The sequence below is a fragment of the Solanum dulcamara genome, chromosome 12 (assembly GCF_947179165.1).
Source record: "Solanum dulcamara chromosome 12, daSolDulc1.2, whole genome shotgun sequence".
In the NCBI taxonomy this organism is placed as follows: Eukaryota; Viridiplantae; Streptophyta; class Magnoliopsida; order Solanales; family Solanaceae; genus Solanum; species Solanum dulcamara.
Genome location: NC_077248.1, coordinates 40004930 through 40019625, shown reverse-complemented (window position 1 = coordinate 40019625; position 14696 = coordinate 40004930). Strand labels below are relative to the sequence as shown.

Below are 14696 nucleotides of genomic sequence, written 5' to 3'. Positions count from 1 at the left end.
ATCTTAACATGAACCCTCAAATAGGACTTAAAAGACATGTGAGATTTCAAGGAAAGAAGAGTAGCTTTATCAGTGCTAATATTAGCTAGTGAAGAAGAATGGTAATGAAGCATAATGAAAACTACAAGGGAAAACAGAAGATTGCAAATTCTACCCATGACTGTTTTTATATTGGAATGTCTTTTATATGACAATAATTGATAATACAAAGCAATGATCTTAGAAGATCTATTTATTGATATCAATTCTGCCTTTGGTCTTAAGCTCAACAATAAGATAAGATAAATACAAAAGATTAAGGGATTATGAATCTAACGTAAGAAGTGATTTCAAAATAGAAAAACTGCACTCGACAATAAATCAGAATTTTATCAAACTACACATGATTTAAAGTGAACATACAGAGATACTGTAGAGTGTAGATATATAAAAAGGAGCTAGTCATGCAATAGTTATACATCTAAAGATATCTTCAGCAATCAAGGAAAAAGGAAAAGAAACCGGCATGACTCCAATGTAAAATAAAAGCAAATCAAATATTTCATTTAAAAATGAACTACTGCCAATGTGTACTCCTCAAGTTTCAAGGAAAACACATCATCACAAACATACTAAACTTTAATGATTGCTTTGCTTTTTGCAAAAAAGAGGATATTATTGTTTCATTTTTCACTCCTCTTTTAATAATGAAAGACTCTTGAAAGCAGTCTTAGCTTAGATTAAATTATTCTCATTGAAAAACTAATAGTTGTGAGGGAGAATAAGCTTGAAGAATCATATGGTAAATAAATCTGCATTGGATTCATTTTTGCCTGCAGTTTTTGCTGATTTACATGTGGCTAGTTCTAAAAATATTAGATTTATGGGATGATGATGAATGAGATTATTGATTGTTCCAATAAGTAGGAAGATGCTAACATAGGTTGCATATTAGAATTAACGATTACTGTCTCTAATTCTCTTCTAATTCAACTTTAATATGTGTGTAATACACATTTTAGATCAAAGTTTAATTCATTTTTATGGTGTACAAATCACTGAAAACTTTTTTCATTAGCTATAGGTTTCATTCGTCTCTAATTCTCTTCTAATTCAACTTTAATGTGTGTAATACATATTTTCATTCAAGTTTAATTCATTTTTATGGTGTACAGATAACTGAAAACTTTTTTCAATTAACTACAGATTTCAGTCATCTCTTATTCTCTTTTAATTCAACTTTAATGTATGTGTAATACATTTTAGTTCAAAGTTTAATTCATTTATATTTATTTATTTTAAAAAATAAACAAATTGCAACACAAAAAATCTAACAATTCATGGCAAAACTCTCAACAATCACTGATATAATAAACTTGAGCAAATAAATTTAGACTATAATAAAAGTATCAAATACACAAATTTTTCTTCAACATCTAGCACACAAGTTCAAAACAACAACAAACTAAGAAAAAAATACATAAACAGATTGAAAATGCTATCAGTTAAATAGTGTTTTGGTAGAATGACATACCGAATATAAACTCTCCGGTAGAATCATATTTTTGCATAATCGATTTTGAATTTTTGGATTCTTCTCCTGAGCAATTGTAGGTTTCACTTTCTTTGACTGAAATTGAGGAGGTAAATCTTCAAAATCATCATCACTGTCAATAAATTTCTTAGATGCCGATGCAACATCAACTCGTTTTCTTTTCGATTTAGATTTAGAACTCAATTCATTGGTTTTTTCTTACTTCTACCGCCCTTTTTCTTCACATGAAATGCTTGAAAATTTTGATTAACCTTACCACCAGCTTCTTCTGGAGATTGATTTGCAGAAATTCCCAAACTAAAAGTTGGACCGACATTCACTTCACTACTGCCGGTTGAATCAACAATTCGAATTCATGGGCTTCTTTTAGGAGATTTCTGACTTTTCATTACAATTGTGCACCTAAAACCTCTAAGTTCCGTCTGAAATAAATAAGAAGATGAAAGAATAAGGGAAGAATGAAGAAGAGACGAAGGAATAAGAGAGAGACGCAGAAACTGAAGAAAAACCTTAGAGAGAGAAATAACGCCCTTTCCTCTTCCTCAAATAAATAAGATATATAATATCTTCTTTAATTAAAATATTATTATTGATTGTTAAAAATGATAATAAAATAAAAATATATTTAAAAATAATAAATATTTTTTAAAACACATTCAATTAAATAATTTTTTCAAACAAAAAACGAAAACTACTCGAAGGTCTAGAGAAATCGATCATCTACATCTTCTTCAACATCAACTCCAATCAGGGATTTCGGCGGCTTAATCCCACCAAATTAGTGAAAGTAGAAAGCAACCGAGCTTGAGTGGCATCCACCTGGGCGTTTAAAATCTCACAAACGCCTGAATCCAACTCGATGAAGATTTCTTCAGCTCACCGCACAGTTTCAACAAATCCAAATGAGGTATAGCCTAGAACTAGACCTTAAATCACTGATTCAAGTTTAACTGATGGCTTTACCAACAAACCCCTGCTTCGTGCAGGTTGAGCTTCGGGGAGCTAATACTTCTGCATCGAGTTCAAGATTCATTGGTAGAACCTCTGAGCAAGCTCGACTTTACAACACATTCAAACACTCTTAAAATGCAAGACTGGTTCTTTGATTTTGTAACTCATAAACCACTTAGATCTTCAACATTGTTTAACCCTGCTTGACCTTTGTTTCTCCTGTTACTGATAAGTGTTTTCCTTGCCTTCAATTTTATGCTATTGTTATATCTTAATGAGTGCTGAACTTTGAGTTTGACATTTCCTAGTCCGGAGGTTTGGAATGCCTTGTCTATCACTTTGTATGATTAATTTTGCTTGGGTTGGGAGATCATTCATAGAAACAAACTGAATATGATGTGTACCTGCAAAACTAAAAACATAGTTAGTTAAAAAAATCTGTCAAGGTGTTCCCTTCTCTGAAGATATGTCTCACCACCACCTGTCTATCCTTCAATTCCTTCTTTATACACCTTATATCTACTGAAATACTCCATGACACCTCTCACCTCTCTTCAATGATGTTTTTTTACAATCAAGGAGTCTGTTTCCATCACTAGAGAGATTAGATTGTTCTCCACACAATACTATAAATCCTCCTTAAAGACTTTTAGTTCAAATTCTAATGCATTTATAATTCAAACTCTCAGCCATTGCATAAATCAAATCCATTGTAATATCTTATACAAAAAGCCTTAGAACTCAGCGTTAGATGATCCCTGCTAGACCCATCAGAATTGCACTTAAAGACTCCTATAGAAGGACAAGACCATCTCACCATTTTACAAGAAATAATAGGAGTATAGGTTGCAAAAAATTCTACAATCAGAGGACAAGTGTTAGGGATGTTAGATAACCAAGGATATCTAAATCTCGACATTAAGTAGAGAATCCTATAAATCTCTCTAGTCATAGCCAACCTAGATATTTTTTCCATGTTTATAACATTCTTCTTTTTTCAGAGCTGCCATATAATAAAGATTGATACTGCTTTAAACAAAGGCTTCAATTTAGGTATACACTTGCACTCCACCATTTCTTCACTGTTTGTTTCAATTGAATGAAAGGACCCTGTATTCCAGATTCACCTGATAAATTTAACCATAAGAAATTAGCACCAGGACATGCTACAAAGAGATGGTCAAATTTTTTTGGAACTGAGTTATTACAACAAATACAATCCACTGTTTCAGCTATTTTACTTCTAACAAGAAATTCACCAATAGGAATTCTTTTAAACCACATCCTTCATGATAAAAATGAAATCATTAAAGGAATCCCCTTTTCCAAACATTCATTATACCCTGCCGAACCTCCTTCCTTTGTCTCATGATTTCCCAAGCACTCTTCTCTGTGAAATTTCCTTTACTATTTGGCATCCACCGTGGTTTATCCCTTTCTCTGATAACTGAATAGTACCCAACACAGTGTTTACATGTTCATAGAATTTATCATTAAACAGCTCATTCATCTTATTCATATTTCATCCATCAATATTCATTACCTAGTTAACTTCAGCATACTCATCAGTAACCTTATGAGTGACAGGTAGTAAATAGTGTAGTACACCCAGTTGTGTCCAATTGTCATGCCAAAGGCTTGCATGACCACATTTTGGTTCCCACCAAATTTCTTGATCCATGTTATCCCTAACTTGCAACATCAACTTCCAAGCTTGAGACCCCTCTTTCCACTCTACAGTTTGAGGTCCATGTCTCTTGCAGTATTTATTCCATAGGAAGTTGGACCACAAAGAATTCCTAGTCCAGAAACTCCATCATAATTTAGAAAATAGAGCCTTAGACACATCAAAAAGGGACCTGAAATCAAGACCTTCTTCCTTCTTAGGTAGACAAGTATCATCCCAGGAGATATAATTTTTTGCTCTCCCCTCCTCCTTTAAATTCTATAGAAACTTAGCAAAGATTCTATGAATATCAAGAATAATGCATTTAGGGGGCACAACTACAGATAATAGATGAATGAGCATACTCTGTAACACACCCTTTTACAAAACCATATTGATTTTATGATATCAACCTAGGTAAGATCCCTTCCAATCTGTCATGTATAATTTTGAAGATAACTTTATTGATGAAATTACTAAGACTAATTGACCTTAAGTCTGAAAAAAATTGAATAATATCCTTTTTAGGTAATAAAACCAAATTAGTATGAGTAATTAATTTTGGTAAAGTGTGACCCTGAATGAAAGCATGGACAATTTTAATAACATTCGATACCACTATATGCCAACAAACTTGGTAAAACAGACTTGTGAACCCATTAGGCCCACAAGCATTGTCTCCATTCAACTTAAAAATCACAGATTTTATTTCCTCTTCACCTGGCAAGGCTTTGATCAGTGAATTTTTATCAGCAAAGATTTGAGGCTGAATTTGTTGTAATAGACTAAGCTCTTCAGTACACTCTGACCCAGTGAATTGCTCAGAATAAAATCTCAAGGCTTCAGCAGCTATTTCCTCATCTCCCACAGTAGATGAACTATTTGATTTCTAGATCCTTTTTAGTGCTAAACTCTTTCTTCTCCCTTTAACCAACCATGAAAGAATATGGCATTCTTGTCCCCTTCAGTGTACCACCTGATACATGCTTTCTGCCTCCAGAACTCTTCCTCATAGTGGAAATATAACTTGTATTCTACTTGAGCTTGCTGAAAAACCATCTGTTAATAGGTGTGGGATGAACTTCAAATAATTCTTCCTTCAATCTAACAATTTCCTCTATAATATGTAGTTGCTTAAAAATATCCCCAAATTTATCCTTACTCCACCTAGATAGAGCTAATTTGGTTTTCTTTTATCTCCATTTCCATTGTACAAACACATCATCAGATACTTCAGATTCCCAACTATGTTTGACCACCTCCATAAACTTATCACAGTCAATCCAGAATTTTAGAACCCTAAATGGTTTGATAAAATTCTAAACAACACCCCACAGGATAATAAGAGAGGAGCATGATATGAACCTGTTCTAGCTAAGTGTTGAATATTCATGTTGCTAAGTAAATTCTGACATTCTTGATTAGCCACCACTCTGTCAAGCCTTTTAAAATGCACTCCTCATCAGCCCTACCATTCCACCAGGTGAAAGGACTACCAGAGAACTGTAGGTCAAATAGGTCATATGAATTAATACAGAAAGCAAAGTCTTCATATTTTTGTGGATATACAGGAAGTCCCCCAATTTTCTCTTCTTCCCTCCTAATAACATTGAAATCACCTCCAACCATCCAGGACATTGAATAATTATGGCCTATTGAGTACAGATCATCCCATAATATCAATCTCTCAGAGACTGAATACTTCGTATACACCATTGTATCCAAAAACTGATTAACATTCTCTAATGTTGAGTCAATTGTTATTCAGTGTCAGATACTACACCAACTTGAATATGTTCATTAATAAACACCCAAATTTGACTATTGGTGTTATAATTAACATACTGCATACCCAGCCTTCTTTTGTAATTCTGTATTTGCCTACTGTCTTGAAAAGGTTCCATCAATGTAATAAGAAAAAATTTGTGATGTATATGTAATAGTTGAACTTTATGAAATGTATTTTGAGTTCTAACAGACCTGATGTTCCAAAATAATGTCTTTTCTATCATTTAGAAATATTTTTACCTACCTTCTTTGCTTGGATCCTTGTTGGCTTTGATTCAGACACCTTCTTGCCTTTCACTTTGTTCCCTTTAGCTAATATCTGAGGTGATAAACCAGCATCTTTACAAATATTAATCTCTAGCTGAACATATTCTTCTTCCTCATTATCTTCAATAATTCTCTCAACAGAACCATCATTGTTAGATCTCTTATTGCGGCTTCCACTCCATTCTTTAGATGAATTTTTTGGGACACAATGGCATGAATTGTTTCCATAGGTACTGATTTGCTAGACTTAACATTGGAAATGGTATTATCTGTTGATGATCTCATTATTTGCTGATTCTTCTCATTGTCAGGCATCAACTCTAAGTTACAGACAGTACCATCATCACTTTGTAATGCCTGATGCTATTCAGTCTCTGGAGGAAATCTTCCACTTTTACAGGCCACTACTTGAAGAGGTTCATGATAGGTAGTATTTCTTTGCTCAACATCTTGCTCTTGATATGTCACTAACTCCCTACCGTATTCATTCTCCACATTGTTAATATTCTGTCAACCCTTACTGATTGTTCTATTGGATTGGTATCATATCCACTGATAACAACTTCATCACCCTAACTTGTCTTCTCTACTTTGTTATCTTCTGAAGGTATGGTGGCTTGCTGATCCTTTCATGTCCCCTCTTCAAGGCTGCTGATCTCTGGATGATTCTGCACATGATTGGAATTATTTATATGTTGCTCAATGATCATCTTCTGGTTCTTGTCAAATGCTTTAGTGATCCACTCTTTTGTGGATTCCTGTTTGTTGTTTTCATCATTTGTAATAGTTTTCTCAACTTGTGACTGCCCTTTATCTGCCATATTTTCTTTATCATGTTGTTGTAGTTCACCCTCTCCTATTGACATACCCTGTTCCTCCATAGTAGATATATCAGCTAGAGCAGCAAAAGAATTGCCCCTATTTACTCCTTTAACAGGTGTTAAAGCTTGTTCACTTATATTAGCCCACTTTTCCATACTGAATAACCTGTTAATTGGCTACAAGTATCTCCTATTGATTCTTCTCCTTCCATATTGATAATTTTTTTGTCTTTGATCACTCTTGTGCCCTCTTGCTCCTCATTCTGTACTTCCTTATCCTTTGCTTGCTCTTTGTCCTCGTCATTAGTTCTTTTAAGCTCAGAATGACCACTCCTATCTCTTCTTTTGCATGTCCCTGAACTTTATAGTGAGTATAATACTTAGGCATCCTATCATAATAAATTTTAACATGTTCCACCCTAGACTCCTTAGTCTTTTCGTTCACAATCTTCATTTCAACAAACTTAGGGAATTCAAAGGATAGGTCTAACTTAACCTTAATTCTCGCACAACTTGGTCTAGTCTTGTTTATTGTGGCCATGTCTAAGTGTATGGGCTTACCAATTGATGTAGCTAGAGAAGATAATGCTTCCTTCAAAAAAAGGTTGGCTTGAGATATGGGAAAGATATCCAAGCCATCGCCTGAGTAGTTTCTTCATCAACCTTAAACTTTGCATCATAGATAAGAGGCATCATGGTATACGAGTATCCGTCTTTAGCCAATATCTAGTAAATATTCTTTGACATTATGTTAATGAGGTCTTCCTATTGATCAAGCCTTATGAGAACATGCCTATTACGTACCAGACCTATCTTACATTCTCCTTTAATATACATTATCTAGGAATAAGCATCATCAGTTCCTCTAATTCTGGCCAACCATAAGAAAAATTCTCCACTACTGCAAATTCGAGGTTCTCAATTATGTTCCTCCTCTCCACTTTGCCTTCCGTCCATGTAATTCTAGGAACACCATTCGAGTATGATACTTTTTTCAGAGGAATTGGGTCAACCCATTTGGGGGTAGCCTTAGTACTAGGGGTGGCCCTAAGAACATTGGCATAGTTCTCCTGTGAAGGGTTGTTGCCAGTATTAACGATAGGCAAATCAGGGTTAATACTAACTGGATAATTGCAAGGATCTAATGGTGTAAATAAAGCTTCATATAGTAGTAATGACTGGCCAACTCTAGGGATGGGCTGGTGTCACACCCCAAGCTAGACCCTAGGAGTGATACGTCGATCGAAATTTTGAAGGATTCTAACCAAGCCAGCTTAGCATACATTGCATTCAAAAGGTAAATAAAACATATTGAAATCACGCGGAAACAATATCTCAATCACATAGTCTAGATATGAACGAAGAAAACTCAAGTCATATGTCCAAACGGACTACATCTACTCTATGTCTAAACATGCCTCTACATTCTAGATGGGGGCTTAGGACAAGCTCCTAGCTCACCCTAATATAAAAGGAGTCAAAATTAGTAACATGAAAGAAAATCTCATCCTCGATGAATGAGGCCTCACCAAACAACGTGGAAATAATATCAAGCTCTAGCCACGAATAGGATGTATCGGATGATGTCCGTCCCTACATTATGATACAATGTAGGCAAATATGCATTAGTACTACAAAGTACTAAGTATGTGAGATATGCTTGAACAATGAGATACAGACACAATCAATATGAGTATAGGATGCATGACCAATGTAATGAGAAGTGTAAGTAAGACTTAAAAGCATTTGAAATCGTGTTGTAAACATGTGGACAATACATCATAAACATCATAGTAAAACTTACATCACTTCATATAACACTTGTGGGATAGGACCTTTAACCGATATCTAAGACCATGCGAGCTATAACATGAAATTTGATGTAACTCCACATTAAGAAGAGAGAGGCTACTTTCTAAGGTAGACTCCGTGAGAATATCATAAACATCATGAGCTATTTGTGGATCCACTAGCTAAGACCTAAAGGCAACCTACGGGGGCAACGTAGTTTGAGACTTTAGATTGCTACTAGGATTTCCTTGGGTCAAACTTTTGGTTACCAGATCGAAATCCACCTATAAGTCCTCTCGGTGCTTAGTCAATATTTCAACGGAATTCATTGAAACATCATCAATAACATCATCATGAGAATAACCATAAGGGTGGCTCATTAACATAGTGATTCATAAGAACCCATGGATTGGTGAGAATTGTCTTTATCATCTCTTAAATCATGATTGTGTGAGAATTTTCCTTAATCTAAGCTTGACATATTGAAATCATAATTCATCATCATTTATAATCTTCATAAATCATTTATAAAGCCATTTATTGAAACCTTTGAAATTCATGTTCATAGCTTATTGAAATCATAGTCAAAATTGATTTCATGCATGGGTACTTGTAAAACATATCAAAATCATGCAATTGAGATTGAAGTATTCATAATCAAGTCATAGGAATCAACTAAAATCATAATCAAGGCAACCCAATGCAATTTGACAAAATTCTAAAATTTATAGACTTGAGATTAACATTGAATTTGAGAGAAAAACTTTGGGCTCCATGATGAAAGGAATCCATGGATGAAACCCCACACAACTTAGCTACCAAGGCCCTAGCAATGGAGTTTGAGTGATGAAACCCTAGTTTGGAGAAGATGAAGTTCTTGGGAGAGTCTTTTCTTCCTTGCCTTAGAGAACTTGAGAGAATGAATAGGAGTAGGGGGGAATTTTAAGAAAGGGGTAGTTATAGGCTCTGAATCTTTCCCCAAAAGTGTCTAGATTCATTGAACATAAAATAGAAAAGACGAAAATACCCTTTATTAAATGTACCTAGAAGATCTACGAATGAGACACTATGGGTCGTAGAAAGCTTCATGAGTCATCAACATGGGTCGCCAAAGTGATGCACTAAAAGTCAAGCTATTGGAATTTGCACACCTCCCCTACGAGTCAAGTCTACGGGTCGTAGAAAATCTATGACTCGTAGAAGACCCTTACGTTTGGTCAACAACCTGATCCCGGGACTCACCCCACGAGTCCAAGTTATAAGTCGTCATTAGGTCTACCACTCATCCTGTTGAGTTGTAACAAAAGTACTGAGGCTTGTTAATTTTTAGAACTCAGACACTGCTCCTACGACTCATTTCTACGAGTCTTCATCACTTCTACAAGTCGTACATTGACTCGTAGACTCACTTTTTCACTTAGCCGAACTTCCCAACTTCAGTATCAGTCCTACAAATCACTCTTATGACTCGTAGGAGTGCTTAAGACTCATAGGTCGACTCGTAAACTCTAGGACAATCCATTTTCTTGAAATTTTCTTTCTTTTCGACTTTGCAATTTCTGGGGTCTTACAATATCTCCCCCTTGGGATCATTCGTCCTCGAATGAGATTCAACTAGTATAGTAAAGACACGAAACGAGGACTAGCAACCCAACATGAATGTAATGACATCTCGAAAAATGCATAAACTATGACATCTTTAAACTCCATATAAAACATGACTTTAAAACCAACTTCATGAATATGAATGTGTATGAATGACATAGGGAAACTGAAATATAGGAATTTCGTAGACTTAGATCATAAGGAAACTGAATACTTTGATCGGAGATGGAAGGAAAATGATTAGGGTAACATATCATTATGTTGGCCTCGGCCTCCCACGTAGCACCTTCAACCTTTTGGTTCCTCCATAGCACTTTAACGGATGACACTTTCTTATTCCTCAACTTTCTCACTTGTTGGTCTAAAATCTCAACCAGGACTTCCTCATATCTCAAACTCTCCTTAACACCCCAACTTTCCAAAGGTATCTCCAATGCATTTCTTCAACAATAGGACATGATGCACCGATGCCAACCCCGAAGGCAATTCTACCTCATAATCCACTTTACCAATGCACTATCTCATAGAGGCAAACATATCGGGGACTAAGCTTTTCTTTCTTACCAAATCGCATTACACCCTTCATCGGTGAAATTTTTAAATAGATCCAATCATGAACTTTGAACTCAAGTTCTCTCCTTCTCACACCGATATAAGAATTTTGTCTACTTTGAGCGATATTCAACCTCTCTCTAATAAGCCTAACCTTTTTCATGGACTCAAACACCAACTCGGGTCCTAACAAAGTGACCTCTCCAATTTCAAACCACCCAATCGGAGACATACACCTCCTACCATTTAAGACTTCAAAAGGAGCCATTTGGATACTAAAGTGGTAACTATTATTGTAGGCAAACTCAATCAATGGCTGATGCTCATCCGAATTTCCTTTGAAATAAATTACGCATGCCCTCAACATATCTTCCAAAGTTTGAATTGTATGCTCGGCTTGACCATCGATTTGAGGGTGAAAAGGGATACTTAGCTTGACTTTTGTTCCAAGAGCCTTTTGGAGTGACTTCCAAAAATGTAAAGTGAATTGAGTACCTTGATTCGATATAATAGACAATGGATTACTATGAAGCTTGACCACTTCTCGGATATACAACTTAGCATAGTCTTCGTCACCATAAGAAGTCTTAATTGGTAAAAAATGTACTGACTTAGTCATTCGATCTACAACAACCCAAATTGAATCATGTTGTTTTCTAGTATGAGGCAAACCCGTTACAAAGTCCATATTCACATTTTCCCACTTCTTAGTAAGAATCTCAATGTCTTGAGCTAATCCTCCTAACTTTTGATGCTCGACCTTCACTTGTTGACAATTAGGACACCTTTCCACATAATCTGCTATGTCCTTTTTTATGCCATTTCACCAATACACTCCCCTCAAATAATGATACATCTTGGTGGCTCCTAGGTGAATGGAATATTGAGAACTAAGGGCCTCTTACAAAATCAATTCCCTTAGACCATCATCATTAGGTACACCCAACCGACCTTGATAACGGAGCACACCATCTCCCCAACCTTAATGGATTTTTTGGCAATCGACTTCTTCAATTCCACTAACACCAAATAGTTATCTTGATTAGCCCTAACGTCCACCACAAGAGATAATTCCGAACCATTTTGAACCATCACACCACCCTCACTAGAGTCAATCAAATGAATGCCCAAATGTGCCAACCTATGAACGTCATAAACCAACTCCTTTTTCTTATCTTCAACATGGGCAACACTAATCATGAACAACCTACTAAGTGCATCGGCAACCACATTAGCTTTACTTGGATGGCATAATACGCTCATATTGTAGTTCTTCAATAATTTAAGCCATCTCTTTTGTCGAAGGTTCAACTCATTTTGCTTAAACACATATTGCAAGCTCTTATGATCGGTGAACACCCACATACACACCATAAAGATAGTGTCTTCATAGAAGCATAGGCTATCACTTTACTATGTTGCATCAACACACAACCAAGTCCAATCCTTGAGACATCACAATAGACAAAAAAACCATTGTACCCTTCCGGTAAAGTCAAAATTGGAGTGGTAGTAAGATGATCTTTCAACTCTTAGAAACTCTTCCCACAAGCTTCCGACCATTTGAACTTCACTTTCTTTTGCGTCAACTTGGTCAAAGGCGAAGAAATTGTTGAAAAACCTTCCACGAACCTTCTATTGTAACCGGTTAAACTCAAGAAACTCCTAATATCCGAAGGTGATAAAGGTCTAGGCCAATTCTCAACCACATCTATTTTCTTAGAATCAACCATAATACTTTCACCGAACACGATATGACCAAAAATATTAACCAATCTCAACCAAAATTCACACTTACTAAACTTGGAAAACAATTGATGATCTCTAAGTACTTGCAACACTATCCTCAAATAATCTTCATGCTCCTCCTCACTCCGTGAGTAACCAAAATATCATCAATAAACACAATCACGAACATGTCCATGGATTGCTTGAACACCCAATTCATCAAGTCCATGAAGGCCGCAGGGGAATTGGTTAGCCCAAAGCACATGACTAGAAATTCAAAATGGCCATACCTTATTCGAAACGTTGCCTTAGGAATGTCACACTCCCTCACCCTAAATTGGTGATAACCGGAACATAGATCAGTTTTTGAGAAGTAGCTTACCCCTTGCAATTGGTCAAACAAATCATCTATCCTTAGGATTAGATATTTATTCTTTGTGATCACTTTATTCCATTGTCGGTAGTCAATACACATATGAAGCAAACCATCCTTCTTTCTAACAAACACAATGGGAGCACCCAATGGAGATATACTTGGTCTAATGAAACCCTTATCCAATAAATCTTTTAACTGATTCTTTAACTTTTTTAGTTCCACCAGAGCTATTCGGTAAGGAGGAATAGAAATAAGTTGGGTGTCGAAAAAAAGGTCTATGCCAAATCAATTTCCCTTTCGAAAGGAGCACTAGGTAGATCATCGGAAAACACATCCTAGATTAACAATAGGGATCGACTCTAGAGTAACAACTTCGAAATCAGTATCACTAACCCACACAAGATGGTAGATACAACCTTTGGAAATCATTTTTTAGGCTTTAAGGCACGAGATTAATTGACCCTTAAACATGAAATTACTACCCCTCCATTCTAGGATCGACACATTAGGAAATTGAAACTTACCACACAAGTTCTACAATCAATAGAAGCATAACATTCATATAGTCAATCCATACCAAGGATAACATCGAAATCGGTCATATCAAGCTCTACTAGATTACATGAAGTAACTTTGTGAAAAAACAAAATCGGACAATTTCTATAGACTCTTTTAGCCATAACTGACTCACCTACGTGAGTATAAATAAAAAAAAGCTCCAATAATATTTTGGGAGTAACATCAAATCTCCTAGAAATATAAGGAGTAACAAAAGATAAATTGTCACCCAAATCAAGGCATAAACATTATAGTGAAAGACAGTAACACACTGGCAACAACATCGGGAGTCTCCTCCACCTCTTACCTAGCATGAAGAGCATAGAACCGATTATTGTGTTGACCACCTTTTGGTTGAGCTTGGGCACCTTGTTGCACTTCTCCTCCATAAGCAACTTGGACTTGAGGACAACCTTTTTTTACCCTTACGCTCCTTAGCATGATGGACGGCTTGCCACATCTATAGCACACATTTATTCCCTCTAAACACTCTCCCTTGTGATTTTTCCCACACTTTTTACATGCGTGGATAACTTGGGCATTAGGAATTCCTCCTTGAGGCTTAGGGTTGTCCACCCTATCCTTGTCAAACCTTGGAATCAGATCATTTGAAGAACCTTAGCTGGAATTCCTTTGGCGAAATTGAGGATGCCCGCCATTTTCGGATAAGAGAAATTACCACCATCGGTCCTTGCCCCTTTGGAATCCCTAGATTTATCCCTTAGCTTCTCATCCTCTATTTGCTCTGTATAGGTCATGAGTCTAGAGATATCCATTTCTCTAATCAACATGTCCGTCTTGCACTCCTTAGACACCAAATCTAACATGCCCGAAATGAATTATCTCATATGAGCTCCTGCGCTGGCAACCATAAATGGGGCATACTTTGACAATTGGGTGAACTTGAGGGCATACTCCCTCACAATCATATTTCCTTGCTTGAGGTTAATGAAGTCTTATATCTTGGCCTCCCTCAATTCCAATAAGTAAAAGCAATCAAGAAACACTCCTTTGAATTCTTCTAAATTCATAAGACCCGCCTATCTAGGCCTCTCACTC

General features: G+C 36.1%; 1 protein-coding gene across 2 annotated transcripts; it reads left to right on the top strand.

Annotated features, from left to right (window-relative positions):
- The first annotated feature begins 2225 nt into the window (after positions 1-2225).
- LOC129877798 (uncharacterized) lies at positions 2226-7140 on the top strand. Of its 2 annotated transcripts, none has more exons than XR_008763616.1 (4): positions 2226-2441; positions 2521-2569; positions 6518-6622; positions 6814-7140. XR_008763616.1 is itself a non-coding variant. In XM_055953332.1 (4 exons), exons 1-4 carry the CDS (start codon positions 2437-2439, stop codon positions 7007-7009), a joined length of 366 nt encoding a protein of 121 aa, XP_055809307.1. In that variant the 5' UTR covers positions 2226-2436; the 3' UTR covers positions 7010-7140. The 2 variants fall into 2 exon arrangements, 1 of the variants encoding a protein (XP_055809307.1); XM_055953332.1 differs by having other exon boundaries at positions 6518-6633.
- The last annotated feature ends 7556 nt before the right edge of the window (positions 7141-14696 follow it).

Bases quoted from the DNA above. Each gene is read 5' to 3' on its own strand.
- LOC129877798 (XM_055953332.1), top strand. The intron at 2,570-6,517 runs GTAGAACCTCTG...TCTCATTGTCAG, and splicing joins ATCGAGTTCAAGATTCATTG to GCATCAACTCTAAGTTACAG. The intron at 6,634-6,813 runs GTAGTATTTCTT...TATCTTCTGAAG, and splicing joins CTTGAAGAGGTTCATGATAG to GTATGGTGGCTTGCTGATCC.